Below are 15,718 nucleotides of genomic sequence, written 5' to 3'. Positions count from 1 at the left end.
ATGGCTGGCCTCAATAAGTGACACATTAGAATCATCATCATCATCATCATCATCCTGACTACGCCCACTGCAGGACAAAGGCCTCTCCCATGTTCGTCCAGTGAACTCGGTCCTCTGCTGGCCGGTGCTCCTTAATAGCCACAAATTTCGTAATGTCATTTGTTGACCTAACTTTCTGTCTCCCCCTCACCCGCTTACCATCTCTGGGAATCCAGAGAAAGTAAGCTTCCCTTAATGACCAGCGGTAATCTTGCCAACGTGCTACTCGCGCAGCCCACGACCATTTCTCCTCCTTATTTTTACTATAATATCCTAAACCCCGCTTTGTTTTCTGACCCACTCTGCTCTCTTCTCGTCTCTTAAAGTTACACCTGTCATTTTCCTTTCTATTGCTTGCTGCGTCAACCTCAATTTAATCTGAATTCTCTTTGTAAGCTTCCAGGTTTCTGCTACGTAAGTAATTACTGGCAAGAAGCATGCGCGATATGCCTTTCTTTGGAGGGATAGTGGTAGATTACCATCCATGATTTGAGAACGCTTGCCGAATGTGATCCAACCCATCATTCTTCCTCTGACCCCTCCGTGCCCCCCCCCCCCGGCTCCCCCCTCTGCACTCAGCTCACTGAAGAAGCCCGACAACTTGCGCGCACACGTATTTGTTGTCAGCAGGAAATGCGATTCAAGGCGTTACAACCTTTGTCACCGACCAGTCTCATACGAGCCGAGAGAGAAAGCCTGGGTCTGGACTCCAATCCGGCGTCGTGGCCTCTCGGAAAAACTTTTAAGACAGTACTGCGGGCCGCATGAAATTCTGCGATGGCTCAGTGACATTAACTATGAGGTCGTTCCCGATAGTGCGCACTGCTCGAAACGTCAAAGGCCTGCACCAGAAGTCGTGCACGTGGTTCGAATGAAGCTATATTTGCCAGAAAGAACTGATGCTCTGCCAGGGGATACAAACACCTGTGATTATGAAGCATCGGGACGATGCTCTCTTGAAAGGGAAGCTGATGTCACGAATAAAATCTGTCAAGATGGCCGTAGGACAAGGAAGTGCGTTGCAATGAAAAGCAGTGCTATTATCACGAAAGGAAGAAAAAAGAAGCCATTTAATCGAGCTAGTGTAACCCGTAAGCGCAGAACGTGGCACTCTTTTTACTTCACTTGTGGATCAGGCTGTCATTTTTTTTGCTTCTTCGAAGTGTCCCCCCCTCCTCCTCCTCACTACTATACAGCCCACCAACTTCAAAGTATAATAATTTTCCAGCACATGCGCTTCTTTTGCGGAGGTATCGCACTTACTATAGTGTAGTGCAAACCTACAGCAAAAAAAAAAAAGGTCATTTGAGAATATATACGTCCAAGCATTGACTTTGCCTCTCTTACAAATTGATCCAACATTTCTAAATGAGCGCGAGGTTATATAAAAGCTCAGAACTATTTTCTTTCATCGCCACATGCAAGCTACGCAAACAGCGCGGCAGCCTTTTCAATCCCCCGTGAGAGAGCCACGCTGCGGAGAAAAGAGCGGGTCGCACCACACCTCTTCCTTTTTCATCCCAATTCTCCCTATCCACAAGAGAGGCTTGGGAGGAGTTCTTGTTCGCCTTCTCCACCCGAGGCGCTCAGCGTTCCTTGTTTGCCCGCGCCCGAGCAGCGATGACCTCCAGTGGACTTCTGGAATAAGGAGACCACCCAAGCGCATTTGTAGAGCAACTCTTAGTGATTTTCTGAATAAATGTTTTTTTTTCACCACTGCACCCACCTCTGGAAACGCGCATGCTCTCTCCATGTGATTGGGACGGCCGAAAAAAAAAAAAAACTGCCACGTGCCCGCCATCTCGGAGGCCATAGCTGGACTATACCGTCCGTATATAGCTCGTCGATCCCTATGTCAAGCCAAGTTCTTCAACACAAGTTAAAATTAATGTGTATTGAATCGATAATTCCACCGCCATTCCAGCGCTCTGTTTCGTCAAGAGAACATACTTTTGCGGCTTGTCGGTTCGCTACGTTCAATGAAGCCATAAAACTTGACAGAGACCAAGGAAGCGGACAAAGTATGTACTACTCACAAGTGAATTTTTATTTTGGAAACACGTACTTATACTACGCATGAAAACAGCAAACAACTGTATCAGAAGTGTATAAGTTTGAATTGTCAGATACGCTTTTTTGTTTAGCGTTCAGAGCAATCGAGGGGGCGCTGATACAGTTGACACTTTCTCTAACAATCAAACAAGACTCAAGAATCACTCGCGTGTCTTTATCAGAGTTCATATTCATAACTACACACTGACCAATCAGAGGTATCAGCGTTTTCTCGATTGCCCGTATTGCGAAAAAGGCCAAGTATCTGAATAATGCCGGCTTACACTTTTACGGCATCGCTGTGTTAATGTGTACTATTAGTGTAACACGTTTCTGAAATAAAATATCAGTTGCGAGTAGCACACATTTTGTCCTTTTCGATGGTCCCTGTCTTTCAAGTGCTGTGGGTTCATTGATTCTTTCGGCGGTTCACCCTGTTTTATGATTTTCTTGCGAACTTTCGGAAATATAAACCCTGAATGTTCTAGAAATTATTTTACAAGTTTGCGATCGGTGCTAATGTCTCTTGAAAGATCATCAGGCACTGTATTGCTGTGAATCTTAACACAAAACTTGTTTGTACAATGCTTTAAGGAGCCGTTATTTTTAAGCAGAAAATTATTTACGGAAACTTGAAACTTGATTTGCGCGAAACTGGAAGACCCATGTGCTCAGATTTGTGCGCACGTTAAAGAACCCCAGGCGGTCAAAATTTTTGTAGTCCTCCACTGCGGCGTCTCTCATATTCATATGGTGGTTTTGGGACGTTAAGCCCCACATATCAATATTGAAAGTTACACCATGAAGACACGAACAGGTCGAGTGCAAACTACCAACTGTTTTATTAACCAGAGAGCATCACATCAATAAGCATTTCGAAGAGAACTGCGCAGACGCCCCCACACACACCAAGAACTAACACACCTTATCCATCAAAAAGACCAATTATTCATCATAAAGTGATACCGAGGCCTCATTTACACAACTATTACTTTAAGTTTTTATCATACAACCTTGCAATACGTCCCCAGCAGATGGGTTCTTGCTTCGTCCTGGTATCTTGATCTGATGAAATAGTGCCTGACGTCCACAGACTGCGCAGTGATCAGGCAAATGAGCCATTTCATATTTTTGACAATAAGCAAGTGTTCACGTGCGTGGATATTTGTAAGTGGAGCTGAATGGTAAAGAAATGCCCTCTTGATTTTTCTATTAGGTGGAATAGATCCATCCATGGGAATGGGAGGAATGGGTGGAATGGGCTATGGTAAGTTGCACTGTCTTTTCACTGCTGTCACGGACACCTGTATTTTGGCTTGAGTGATTTGTTTTGCAAAGTTATGAACTGTAATAAAATAAAGGTGCGTTGAAATGAGCAAAGGAAAAATTGCACATAATCTATGCAGGAAGACTACATTCATTATACAGGTAGCAGGGAATCATATGTTGCATTTTTGGCACTGCTGATATTCAGAATAAAAACACAGAGATCAGTGTCAAAAATTTATGACGATTTGGGCCTTGTAATTTGATAACACGTTTAAGCAGGGTATCATTATAAGGCATGATTGTTCTATAAAAGTAGGGGTGTGCGAATTGTGAATTTAAGAACCGAATCGAATGCAAATTTAATAGTCTTGACACAGAATCGAATACGAATACGAGTCCAATACCATTAAAATGGTTTTCAAATGATTAGGCAACAATTTTCCAAGCATATGTACACAAATAAGGTGAAAATTTTTAAAACAGCCTGAGAATTTACCGACATTTCATTTCTATCTCTCTCTCTCACACACACGCACACACACACACACACACACACACACACACACACACACACACTCACACACACACACACACACAAACACACACACACACACACACACACACACACACTCACACACTCTCTCTCTCTCTCTCACACACACACACACACAGAGAGAGAGAGAGAGAGAGAGAGAGATCCTGTCTCATCATCATCGTTAACCTGAATTATTTCCGCTGCATGCCTTCGTCTTGCAGAGGACTGCAACGCCCGAGTCACCCCATTCTAATTTTTCCTTAATTTTGTTTGTGTCCTTTAGCAACAGAGTATCGAGTTCAAAATGGCGCATGCATTGAGTACTCTGAAGGCCTGTTCCAATAATTTCAAATTTTGGACGTCACACTCGAGCTGACTTCACATTACGCCTGTAAATCGCCTGACGTTTTGAACCCGTGGAACACTTTGCCGCCCTTGGCTACGCTTTTGATATCTTTATAACCACTCTGTCGTTTGACGCAGTCATCAGCTTTGTGTCCTACGCATTATGTGACGCTTGGCTGCAGGCTATATATAAGATAAAAAAGAAAATTGATGCTACTTGCTACGAATTGTGATGCGCCAATGTCTAGTTATAGCGTCGTTGTAATATTTTCAAGCGCCATGTCTTTAAATGTGCTATTGCTCTTTCTTAAAGGTGGATATGGAATGGATCCATACATGGGAGGCATGGGAATGGGAGGAGGCATGGGAGGCATGGGAAAAGCGGTCATGGGTAAGTGCAATAATTTATTAGATGCTAATCAGAACGTTCATAAAACACAGTTGGATTGAGAACGTTAAAAAAATACTTATAGCAATTTCGAATATTTAGGGGTTCTTACTCTGAATAAAAACACCGGTATAGAGAACCCTAAAAATAGTGTTCGAATGCTTGAAAATGCATTGAATACATTTTAATACCTATACCTAAAAACCACAGTTTTGGTTTAGGGCGCTGGCTTCGCAGTGACGGGACGACACAGCCCTGGTGTCACAGTAAGGCTGCAGCTGGTGACATATTAGCAATTGCCGCCAGTCGCACATGGTTCCCGTAACGATTGTTGAAGTGTTTTCAGAGATAAACAGCCATTTGGGCGATTTGGGCTGCATTCAGGACGCAGATTTCGCAAATCTTGTCAACTGTGCTTACTTATCATGATAATGTTCATTGTGGTCGGGCTAGTTTTCATACGCCAGCCGATGAAAACTTTAAATTCAAAAGAAAGTATATTGTAAATGTTGTCTGGATCCAGCGCACACTACGGAAACAAAAATTCTACCTTTTGGCGTTCTTTAAAATAGCCTCAGTACATTTCCAAGTTACTGAATGGCGTACATGCAATTAAGGAGGAGGCGAAGGAAAGAAATAAGTGAAATGACAGGGAGTTTAGCCCATTCTTAGACCGGCTGGCTATCTTGTGCTGGAGAAATGAGTAAGGAGGATAAAAGATGAAAAAAAAGAGATGTTAAAACAGAGAGAGAGAGAGAGAGAGAGAGAGAGAGAAGACAAAACATAGCGAAAAGGAAAAGCAAAATTTAAAAAAAGTAAGGCACTAAAGATTTTCTATACGGCCAGTTGTCCGCCAAAAACATAACAAAGCTTTCAAAGCCTTCTGGACTGAGGATGGACTCGGTCAATGACACACGATTCTTTGTTCCGACAAAGGCCAATTATATAATCTATCTAGAGCTTCGTTAACTTCTTGGCTTGGCGCGTTGAAACGGGCATACTAGCACAGAATAAGGGCTATTGTTTCTTCGCAGCTGCAGTTATTGCACGAACATGTGCTGGTCATTCCAATAAGAAAAGAGTAGGCGTTCGTGATGTCCATGAATGCATTTGGTCATGGACCTAATGAGCAGTTAGTAGCCGATATAAGGCTTCTTGCCACCAAGCAATAGAGAAAAAAAAAAAACCCCACATATCGTAACAGTGGATAGTAGGTCATTGCGCTATTTATGGCAATGACCGCACAGATGGGGCCACTAGATCTGCACAAGACGGTATGCAATACACAGCCATATCATTCTGAGGAGCCGACTTAGCTTCAAGGCTTCGTTCTCTGGAGCGTGACCTCAAACTGGCCCAATTGAACTCAATGGAATTCACCAACGCTCGCCTACATAACTCGCATCCCAATCTCAAGCTTCGTCTTCCCCAAGAATATCTTGTGCTAAAAGACACTTCTGTGCCGCCTGTAGCTTGGCAAGCAAACAAGGATACATATCTCCCCTTCATCTCTGCAAAGGTGACAGTGTAAACGAAGTTTCAACCATCCTTTTGATCAAATCTCTTAGCACAATTAATGTAGCAGCGTAGCGAATAAGTGGGCAAGCTTTTTGATTGCAACTGTGAGCTTCAAAATGATAACAAAACCAAAAAAAGAACACTTAAAAGGACAAAACACTCAACGCAAACTTTCCACTAAATTTATTGTGTCACTGGATCTGTTTAGGTTATACACTGATATAGTATCCATTATGCATGGATGCACATGGATGCACAGAAGACTGTACATGTGCGTACATTGAATACAATAAACAGTTACGATGTGCGGGACGCCGTCTCCGCAACTGTTTTTTTTATTGAACGTATACGCATATAGAGTCCTTTTTGCGTCCATGTGCGCACATGTCACTGTATAGCCTAAGTAGATCAAGTGACGCAGTTTGCGATTTATGTTGAAAGTTTACGATTTGTGCGTCTTTATGTCGTCCGTGTGTTTTTCATTGCGCACTCATTCCGAAGGTATGAGTTAGTAACATTCCAGTAATGCTGCTCTTCTTATGTTGTATTTATTGTTATTCTCATTGCATATTCCAATGCAATGAGAATAACAATACTTCTCATTGCTTTGGGTAAATTACCCTGCATTCTTTGCAAAGTAATATAACTTCTTTTTTTGCTTCATTATAAAAAAATGATACCGAAGTTTTGTTGCTGCGCTGCCCAAATCTAACTGCTCCCAAAACTTTTAGTACTTGAGGAAAGGAGCTAAGTCAGTCGCATTGCATGAAAACGCCACTTTTGGCCAAATTATTTCGCGTTGAATTGAGCCTATTCCATAGTTTGTTTATTTTATTGAAATATGCATACTTTGTTGCTCTCGTAGTGTTCCGATTTAGGCTCGAAAGTGTCATACCGCGACCCCCAAGTACTGGCTGCAATAGCATGCACGAGCTGACAGGGTTCGTAGCAATTTGATCATACGTGCTTGTGCCATGGAGTTGACCAGGTGGGCGCGACAGAAACGTGGTCTGTATTGTTCAAGTAGAGGATGCCTGCCTTCTCCACTTGCCCGCTTATAACAACTATGCTGGCTCTTCAGTTGCATCACTTGTTAGGCTGTCAACGCATTATTTTGGTGGTAGTGTGCCTCATGTGCACAAATATGCATGATCTAGGATAGCTATCATTGTTGCTTGATCTACCATAAGTTAAATAGCGTACAGTGTTAAAAGATAGATTAGGTCCGGCTTGATAGACTAAAACCCTTGCGAAGCAGCATAAGGGGTTGGATTCCCACTTTCGATGCTTTACATTACACAATTTAAGCCTCTATATTTTAAAGGCCGACACGTTTAAGCTTTTGTGTGGTTGCGTGAAACCACGCTTATATACATACTTTGTAGACCACCATCCCCGCAGTTTCCACCACCCGTGCCCTCGTGTTGTCCATAAAAATATAGGTGTCATATAATACCAAAGCACCACCTTTAACGCAAAATAACAATTTGTTTCTCAAATGATTGCCAGAAGCTCTTCGTTTCATGTAATGTTTTTTTTTACTGGCATATTGTTTAACACATATTTCTTTTACTAAACGCAGGAACAATGCTCGTAACTCAAGCAGGATCATCATGTAAGTCAAGATGCTATGAAACCTTATCTTCAAGAGGTATCGAGCGACCACAATTCAGTTTACGCTGGTATTCACAACAGATTTATTGTGCACAAAGACAGATTAATTTAGGATTATTCTTATGAAGAAATGCGATGCTTTAGAACTAGAAGTTCTTGCCCTTATAGAAAGAGGAGAAATAACCATTACTAGATGGACTTCCGAAGCAGCAACTGAAGTTAGAAGCAAGTCACTCAAGCAACAAGTACGTTCTCCTGAAACACAAGAGATTTGATAAAGGAAGGAGAAAATGAGCGTCACCATAAAAGAATTTGTAATAAAATGAAAATAGGTAAGAATATGTTATGATAATTATATAAAGAAGTACGGAGAAGGCGGCAGAACCAAATCAATTAACTAGAGAGAAACGCTCCACAGGAAGTACCCAAACCACATAGAAATACAGGCAGGCCAATAATGCTAGCAATTTCGATAACAGAATGAATGTGCAAGAAGAATTGCTGTACGAACTGCACGCGGCAGGCAACCAGTCTAATCCGGAGCAAACTGAAAATCAAATATGGCCCTGCTGTGGTGGTCTAGTGATAAGGTAACACCCGGCTGCTAACCCCAAGTCGCTGGATCGAATACAGGCTGTAGCGGCAGCATTTTCGATGGAGGCGAAAATGTTGTATAGGCCCGAGTGCTGAGATTTGGGGGCACGTTAAAAAACCTCAGGTGGTCGAAATTTCTGGAGCCCTCCCCTACGGCATCTCTCATAATCATAAGATAGTTTGGGACGTTAAACACCATATATCAATTATCAATCAAATCAAATATGATACTACAGCTGCATGTTACCTATATATAAGACGAGAAGACCACTATAAGACACATCCCAAGGAAAAGGGGTATACAAGATAATAGGTTACCCAAGGTGGCTTTTCAAAAACGAAAGTATTTTATTTAGGATTGTTTTAAGTGAGGCCTTCTGTATACGATGTCTAAAAATTCCAAATGTACAAAGAGTACGAATAATGGCGATATTATTACTAATTGAAGGTACTGATCTATTCTAACCTAGTTAGCTTGTACAGTGATCACCTGTTTTTCTTCACGCAGTCCTTCCTGTTTCTAATTGTCATAGCAAAGCACTTGCCTGCATGTATTTATTGTTTAATACGGTTCCTTGATAACAATAACCGATCTGTGTTTTCTTCCTTATGTGCTTCGTTTCTTCTCGACACCTGTTTCTTTGTGGGTGTACCCCTGGTGTACTTCGTACTTGGTTATCGTTCAAATAACAATATATGATTGTTCTATGCCCTACTGCTGTGTTCAGTGATTATGTGACCTTTGTTATTCTGATTTTTCTTGTTTCAAACGTCAAAAGTTGTGACAGTGATGCTCACCACTGTAATAATCGCCATGAGGGATCGGCAGTATTCTGCAAATATAAAAATAAATATAAATATACAAAAAAGAGAGGCAGACGGGACTTCTAAACAGCAACTCACTAACTTGTTTTCACTAGATTAACAAGCATTCACTTAGTCATTCCTAAAAGGACAAGTAAAGCCCTCAAATTAAGTCAATCCAAGCATCAAGATAGCTCCAGGAAAGATTACCCTACAATGAACCATGGCAGAGTGCTCACATGAACCATAGCTGTCTTAAGTGATTGTGAAATCGGTAAATACAACAGCATTGTTCAAATTGTTCTCATAGGCTACGGAAATGCACTTGCAATAGTATGTGATTAACCGCTCTTCATAAAGAGCCACGTATACAACCATTGGAATATGCGATGCTAAGCTATGGGGCTGAGTTAAGCACAGAGAATAACAAGCAAAAGGAAAAACAAGGAGGAGAAGGAGGAAGATGAGGAGGAAAGTAAGGACAGGGACGCCAATTCTCAGACCTTCTGGCTACAATATGCTTGAGAAGGGGGCTAAGGGAATAAAAATGATAGATAAGAGACGTTGAAATTGGGGGATCCTTAATCTTCACCCTATTGGACGCGATAGTGATATCGTGTCTCTTGTGCGCACTTCAAACATTCAGTGGATGAAATCTGTTCGAACTTGCTATGCATGCACCCACTACGCAGTATTATGGGAATAGGCGCAGTAACTTGTATGCCCTTTGTAGTAGGTGACTGGTTTGAAATTATGAAGTCAATATGATAATCACGTGTTTTGACGCCCGATTAAAATGTGCGCTTGTACTACAAATTATCACTGCCATATTTGTTGTTGCGTTGTGACGCACGTGTACAGGACATGTGTGTTTGTGAAGTATAAAAGTTAGTTTCCCTGCATTTCGAAACAAAAGAAGTTATTTTGACTATACTCACAAAGCAGACGCACGGCTGTGTGGTAGGACACCCGCTTGCCACGTGAACGACCCGGGTTTGAAACCCACCCGGGCCCAGAACTTTTTATTAGTTACTTTATTTGCATCTTTGTTTTCTCGATCACGCACAAAATGATAATTTTTCGCTCAAATTCAGCGACGCCAACGTCGACATTTCTGCGAAACGAGCTTTTTACGCTATCGTCTTAAAATCAGAGTACGATAGGGAACACTAAGAACAAGCAAACCAGCTTACATCACAATTGACATTAAACGACAATATGGATCCACACTGATCACTTAATGCATCGAAGGAATCGGTAGCTGATATTGAGTGAGAGTAACAGTATAGAATGCCGCTGCGACCGGCATTCTATACGATCGGCATTATATACCATGTGCCGCGGGTCAGCAGTCGAGAAGCGTGACCAAGACCTCTGGAGAAGGTATTGGAAGACAGTGCTCCTACACCTTTCAAGTACTTCTGATTTCTCAATTAAATTCACCAATAGATAAGTTCCCCACATGAAGTCATGAAGCTTGATACTGGAAAATCTTAAAGCAGACATATAAAAATCCACGATGACTTGTGATTAGCTTGGACCTATTTGACCACGGATGCAATTGATTTCTCGGCCTTACCACGAGTCAATCGCGAATCGAATTCGCTTTCTAGTAATGCTTCATGCAAGAGTTATTGATATAGAGCAGCCGAGGTAATGTAAACCTCAACCGCTCCACAACAACAAAGTTACAACGGAACAGAACAAAACGGAACAGAACAATGCGCCTGCATATGCACAGCAAAGCAAATTTCGGCAACTCCTACATTAGCACTTTTTTCTCGTGGTACTTACATTACAATGCAAATACGCTATGTCAAATTTTGCTATATAATGTCACGCAAATAGTTTTGTACATTTATTCATGCGCCAAACCAGCGTGTGTTCTCGCTATTGTTGAGTGACTGATGCGTCGTTTTTTTATCATGTTCTTAACGCTATGGTTTCCTCTTAGCAGTGTAGTGTTATTCCAATTAGTTATGTTTTAATCTTTGTTGTAAAGGGACTCATTTATGCTCTGATGTCTCTCGCGTCTGGATATTCGTTCCGCTTTTCTCCCTTGGATGCAATTTTTAAGGAATGCTCCTGAAAGGGCGAGTAAGGTGCTTCAAAGACTTAAATAAACCCAAAGTGTTTGAACTGACACATCTGATCCTGAAGGCATTCATCACTGTCTCTAGCACTACTTTTTCATTTCAGAAGTGTTTTTTCTAGAGAACTTTCATGACAGTTTGCCAGTGCACAACTCTAGCAATCACTGTCAGTTAGTCGCTCGCATGCATTTTTTGCACCTTTATTCAAGATTATGTCAAGATTTATTCAAGATTATGATGAAAGAAACAATACGCAAACTCACAGTCGCAATTGTCGAACTAAAAACTGACAGAAACGCACGCGCTGCTACGCCCACAACCGACAACGACGACAATGCAGTCACTCCGTTGCAGCCGCAACCCGTAGGCGCCGGTAACGACGGCGAGAGCGCACCAAAGAAACGCGCGGTCGCCCATGACCTGCCAGCTTTAAAGGCAGAGTTAGACGACATTAAGAGCACGCTATCGGCGATAAAGGAAAGCCTTCGCTTTCTTGGTGAAAGCATGGCTCTCGTGCAGTCTACCCTCGCGGCGCACGGTAATCGTTTGGGCCAAGTGGAGCAATATCTTGATCACGTCGTTGCCCCTGCCGTTGCCGCGGGTAAGCCGTTGTCGCAACGTACAGCCGTGCCCAGTCCACCGCATAACGTGGCCCTCATGCACACGCCGGGTGCTCAGGCCAACTCCTAAATGCTTCAAGATGGCCAGGCCAATTGACGAGTTGCGGATCTGGCAATGGAACTGCAGGAGCTTCACCCACAAGAAAGCCTTCCTGCAGCAATACCTCCGTAGCCACGAATCTAAACCTCACATCATGCTATTACAAGAGACTGTAGGACCAACCGCCACGTTTCCCGGTTACCAGTGCTTGCCCGGCCCCTCGGGAGGACGCGGTATCGCCACCCTGGTCGCTAACAAGATTACCTGCCCAGCGCACAGTCTCAATGTGCCCGAAATTGAACACCTTATGGTCGAAATTCTCCCTGGCAACATATAACAACAAAGCGTGTACATGCTCAATGTATACAGTAGTCCCAGCCACCATAGACAAAGATTTACACACTTGTTCCAGAAAGCTGTCCGTCTCGTGGGGCCTAACCCGCTAGTGATTGTGGGCGGTTTTAACGCCGCGCATAGCGCCTGGGGCTACACGTACGGCACACCCAAAGGTTACGAGCTTTGGGAAAATGCGAATGACATGGGCCGTATTCACATTACGGACAAGGCCTTTCCCACTCGCACTGGTACGTCCACGCAAAGAGATACTACGCCGGATCTATGCTTCGTCAAGAATATCGCCGACGCCCGCTGGTCCAACCTCGCGGTAGATCTCGGTTGCGACCGCTGCATATTGGCCGTACACCTCCCCACAGTAAGCAGGAAGACCAAGTCGTACACGTGAGTCGACTGGGACCTCCTTCGTAAGACCCGCCCAGAACAACCTCCTCCCAATACCCCACAGAGCCTCGAGACGTGGACGGCCCAGCTCAAAGCTAATGTAAACAAGGCAACCAAAACTATCAGCACAGACCTTCCAACCGAAAATATGGACAGTCGTCTCGCCCACCTACTTGAGGTTAAACAGTCTCTATTGGCCCGGTAGAAGGGCCAGTGCCTTAATCGGAGGTTACGCAATCGCATATCTCAGCTGAACAAGACCATGATGGATCACTGCCACACCCTTTCAAAACAGCAGTGGGACGAAATTTGTAACTCGATTCATGGTCAGGTTCGAAATGGCAGAACGCAGAACTTACACAAACACCTCCTCAAAGAAACCAACACCCGCACAAATCAGCGTCATTCGATCGTGAAGATACTTCATCAGGCTAAACGGACAGTGTCACCGGAAGATGTTGTCAAGACCCTCGTGGAAAAATATATCACGCTTCCCACGGGCCCTGTGACCCCTCACTCTGATTACTCTGGCAGCGACAACACTAACTTAGACGCCGAATTTTCTATTGAAGATGTGCGCCGAGTTCTCCATGATCTCAACGGCCGCTCAGCCCCTGGCCCCGACGGCATCACCAACAAGCTCCTACGCAACCTGGACGATTCCTCCGTCACTTACCTCACCGACACTATCAACGAAATATGGAAAAAGCGTGAGATAACCGATGCCTGAAAACTAGCTCACACGGTTCTCATACCCAAACCGGGAAAGGCGCCTATCCTAGATAACCTACGCCCCATATCTCTCACGTCGTGCGTGGGCAAAGTGGCTGAGCACGTCGTCCTCAACAGGGTTGGTCGATACCTCGAAGATAACGACTGCATCCCACACCACATGATTGGCTTCCGACCAGGGTTATCCACTCAAGACGCCGTGTTACTCCAAAAGCATCAAATTCTAGATGGCGGAAACACCCGGGACACTCGTGCAATACTCGGTTTCAATTTAGAAAAGGCCTTCGATACAATAATGCACTCGTCAATCTTGAAAGCGATCGCAGCCCTCGGCCTAGTTAATCAATTTTACTACTTTATCCGTTCCTTTCTCACTCGACGCAGAGCCATCCTCCGCGTTGGAGACGTAGTGTCAGAAGAAGTGGAGCTCGGACAGTGGGGCACTCCTCAGGGATCCGTCCTCTCGCCCACGCTCTTCAACCTCGTGATGATCGGGCTTTTCGAATGACTTTCGAAAATCTACGGCCTAAATCACACTATCTATGCGGATGATGTAACCATATGGTACTCCACAGGGTCGGATGGCTTCATTGAGTCCGCCCTGCAAGAAGCTATCGACACCGCCGAGTCCTACCTCGACCACAGCGGTCTCAGGTGCTCACCCGCGAAGTCGGAGCAGTTGATATATTTGCCCAAACGCCGGGGTGCCAAGCCCAAAGGATGGAAACCTCCGGCGGAACGTAATATCACCCTCCACACCAGAGATGGTCGTACTGTACCCAGAGTAGACACCATCAAGGTCCTCAGCATGATCATCGAGTCCCACGGAACCAACACCCAAACAGTACACAAGCTCAGGACTAAGACTGAGAATGCCATACGACTCGTACGTAGAGTAGCCAACAGGCACCATTGACTCAAAGAAGACAACCTATTGCGTCTCGTACACGCGTTTGTTTTGTGCCATTTTACCTACGTTGCCGCTATACAGAAATGATTACGTCTGAGCACAATGAACTCAATGCGCTTATTCACAAGGTGGTCAAACGGGCCCTTGGGCTCCCTATCACCACTCCAACGTACAAACTCCTCGAGCTTGGCGTACATAACACGCTAGAAGAAATCGCCGAAGCTCAGGAACGCGTGCACTTGACCCGACTCCCCACTACCAAGCCGGGCTGCCATATTCTGCGCGAGCGCGGCTTCGTCTCCTCGAGGGCCAGGGACCCCCCAGAGTTGACTCTGATTCCCCGTGAAGTCCGCGACCTTATCACAATCGCTCCCATTCCACGAAATGTACACCCCGAATACAACAGGGGCAGGCGCCTTGCGCGGGCGACCACCATTCTCAAGCGCATAGACATCGAAGCGGACAATGTCTCGTTCGTGGACGCCGCTGCCTATCACAACAACCGAGCCTTCGCCGTGGTCGCGGTATCATCCGCGCAGCAGACTCTTAACTCTGCCACAATCCTCACCCGAAACCCCGAAGTAGCGGAGCAAGTAGCTATAGCTATAGCTATGCTCGACAGCAAACGGGAATTCATCTACAGCGACTCCAGGCCGGCCACCAAAGCCTTCGAACGCGTAGTCATCTCCGACCAGGCATTACGCATCCTGCGCAAAGCGGACCCGACTGCCCTGAAGCCCCACACTGTCATCTGGTTCCCCGCCCATCACGGCCAGGGGCCGGGTGCCTTATCCAACCTCAACGAGATCGCCCATGATGCAGCGCGCGCCCTTACCGACCGCACAGCCAAAGCGCAACCCCATCTTGCTGGGTTAGATACCAATCGGGATGCACCAATTACGTACAATGAAATAACAAAGCACTTTTACCTTAAACGCCACACTTTTCACCCCCACATCCGAAACTTAACCGACCGCAGGCATTAACCCTACGCCTATTACAGACACACACGTACCCAAACCTTGCCACGCTTCACGTTTATTATCCCGATGCATATCCCAGCGACACATGCCCATCATGTGGACACACAGCGACACCCGCACACATGCTCTGGGAGTGTAGAACAGCTCCTCTCGACTCTACCTCAAGCAAGTGGGAGAGGTCCCTCAGGAGCTCAGTTCTCGCCGACCTGCAATGGGCCGTCCCGCAGGCCCACGAAGCGGCTGCCAGGTACTCCCTGACGTTCCCTACGTGGGAGACACCCGCTATGCGCTAAGCGCGTCCTGCAGGACTGAAATAAAGTTTTTTCATTCCATTTCATTCAAGATTACGTCCTATGTTCGTTGCCTGGACGTAGGGGACGTAGGGGTATGTAGTTTTCTCAGAGTAATATTCTCAAAGACCAAATGACCTCACTCGTAAATATT

General features: G+C 44.8%; 1 protein-coding gene across 1 annotated transcript in view; it reads left to right on the top strand.

Moving 5' to 3' along the window:
• Window positions 1-15,718, top strand: part of LOC142765101 (uncharacterized) — a 59,374-nt gene that overhangs the window by 21,351 nt on the left and 22,305 nt on the right. The window contains exons 6-8 of the mRNA XM_075865668.1: window positions 3,308-3,358; window positions 4,554-4,631; window positions 7,729-7,761. Coding sequence (XP_075721783.1) covers window positions 3,308-3,358; window positions 4,554-4,631; window positions 7,729-7,761 — 162 coding nt within the window. The remainder of the gene's footprint in view (window positions 1-3,307; window positions 3,359-4,553; window positions 4,632-7,728; window positions 7,762-15,718) is intronic.

The sequence above is a fragment of the Rhipicephalus microplus genome, chromosome 6, assembly GCF_043290135.1.
Source record: "Rhipicephalus microplus isolate Deutch F79 chromosome 6, USDA_Rmic, whole genome shotgun sequence".
Taxonomy (NCBI): Eukaryota; Metazoa; Arthropoda; class Arachnida; order Ixodida; family Ixodidae; genus Rhipicephalus; species Rhipicephalus microplus.
The sequence above is the reverse complement of the archived record's forward strand: the minus strand, read 5'-3'. Positions and strand labels throughout refer to the sequence as shown.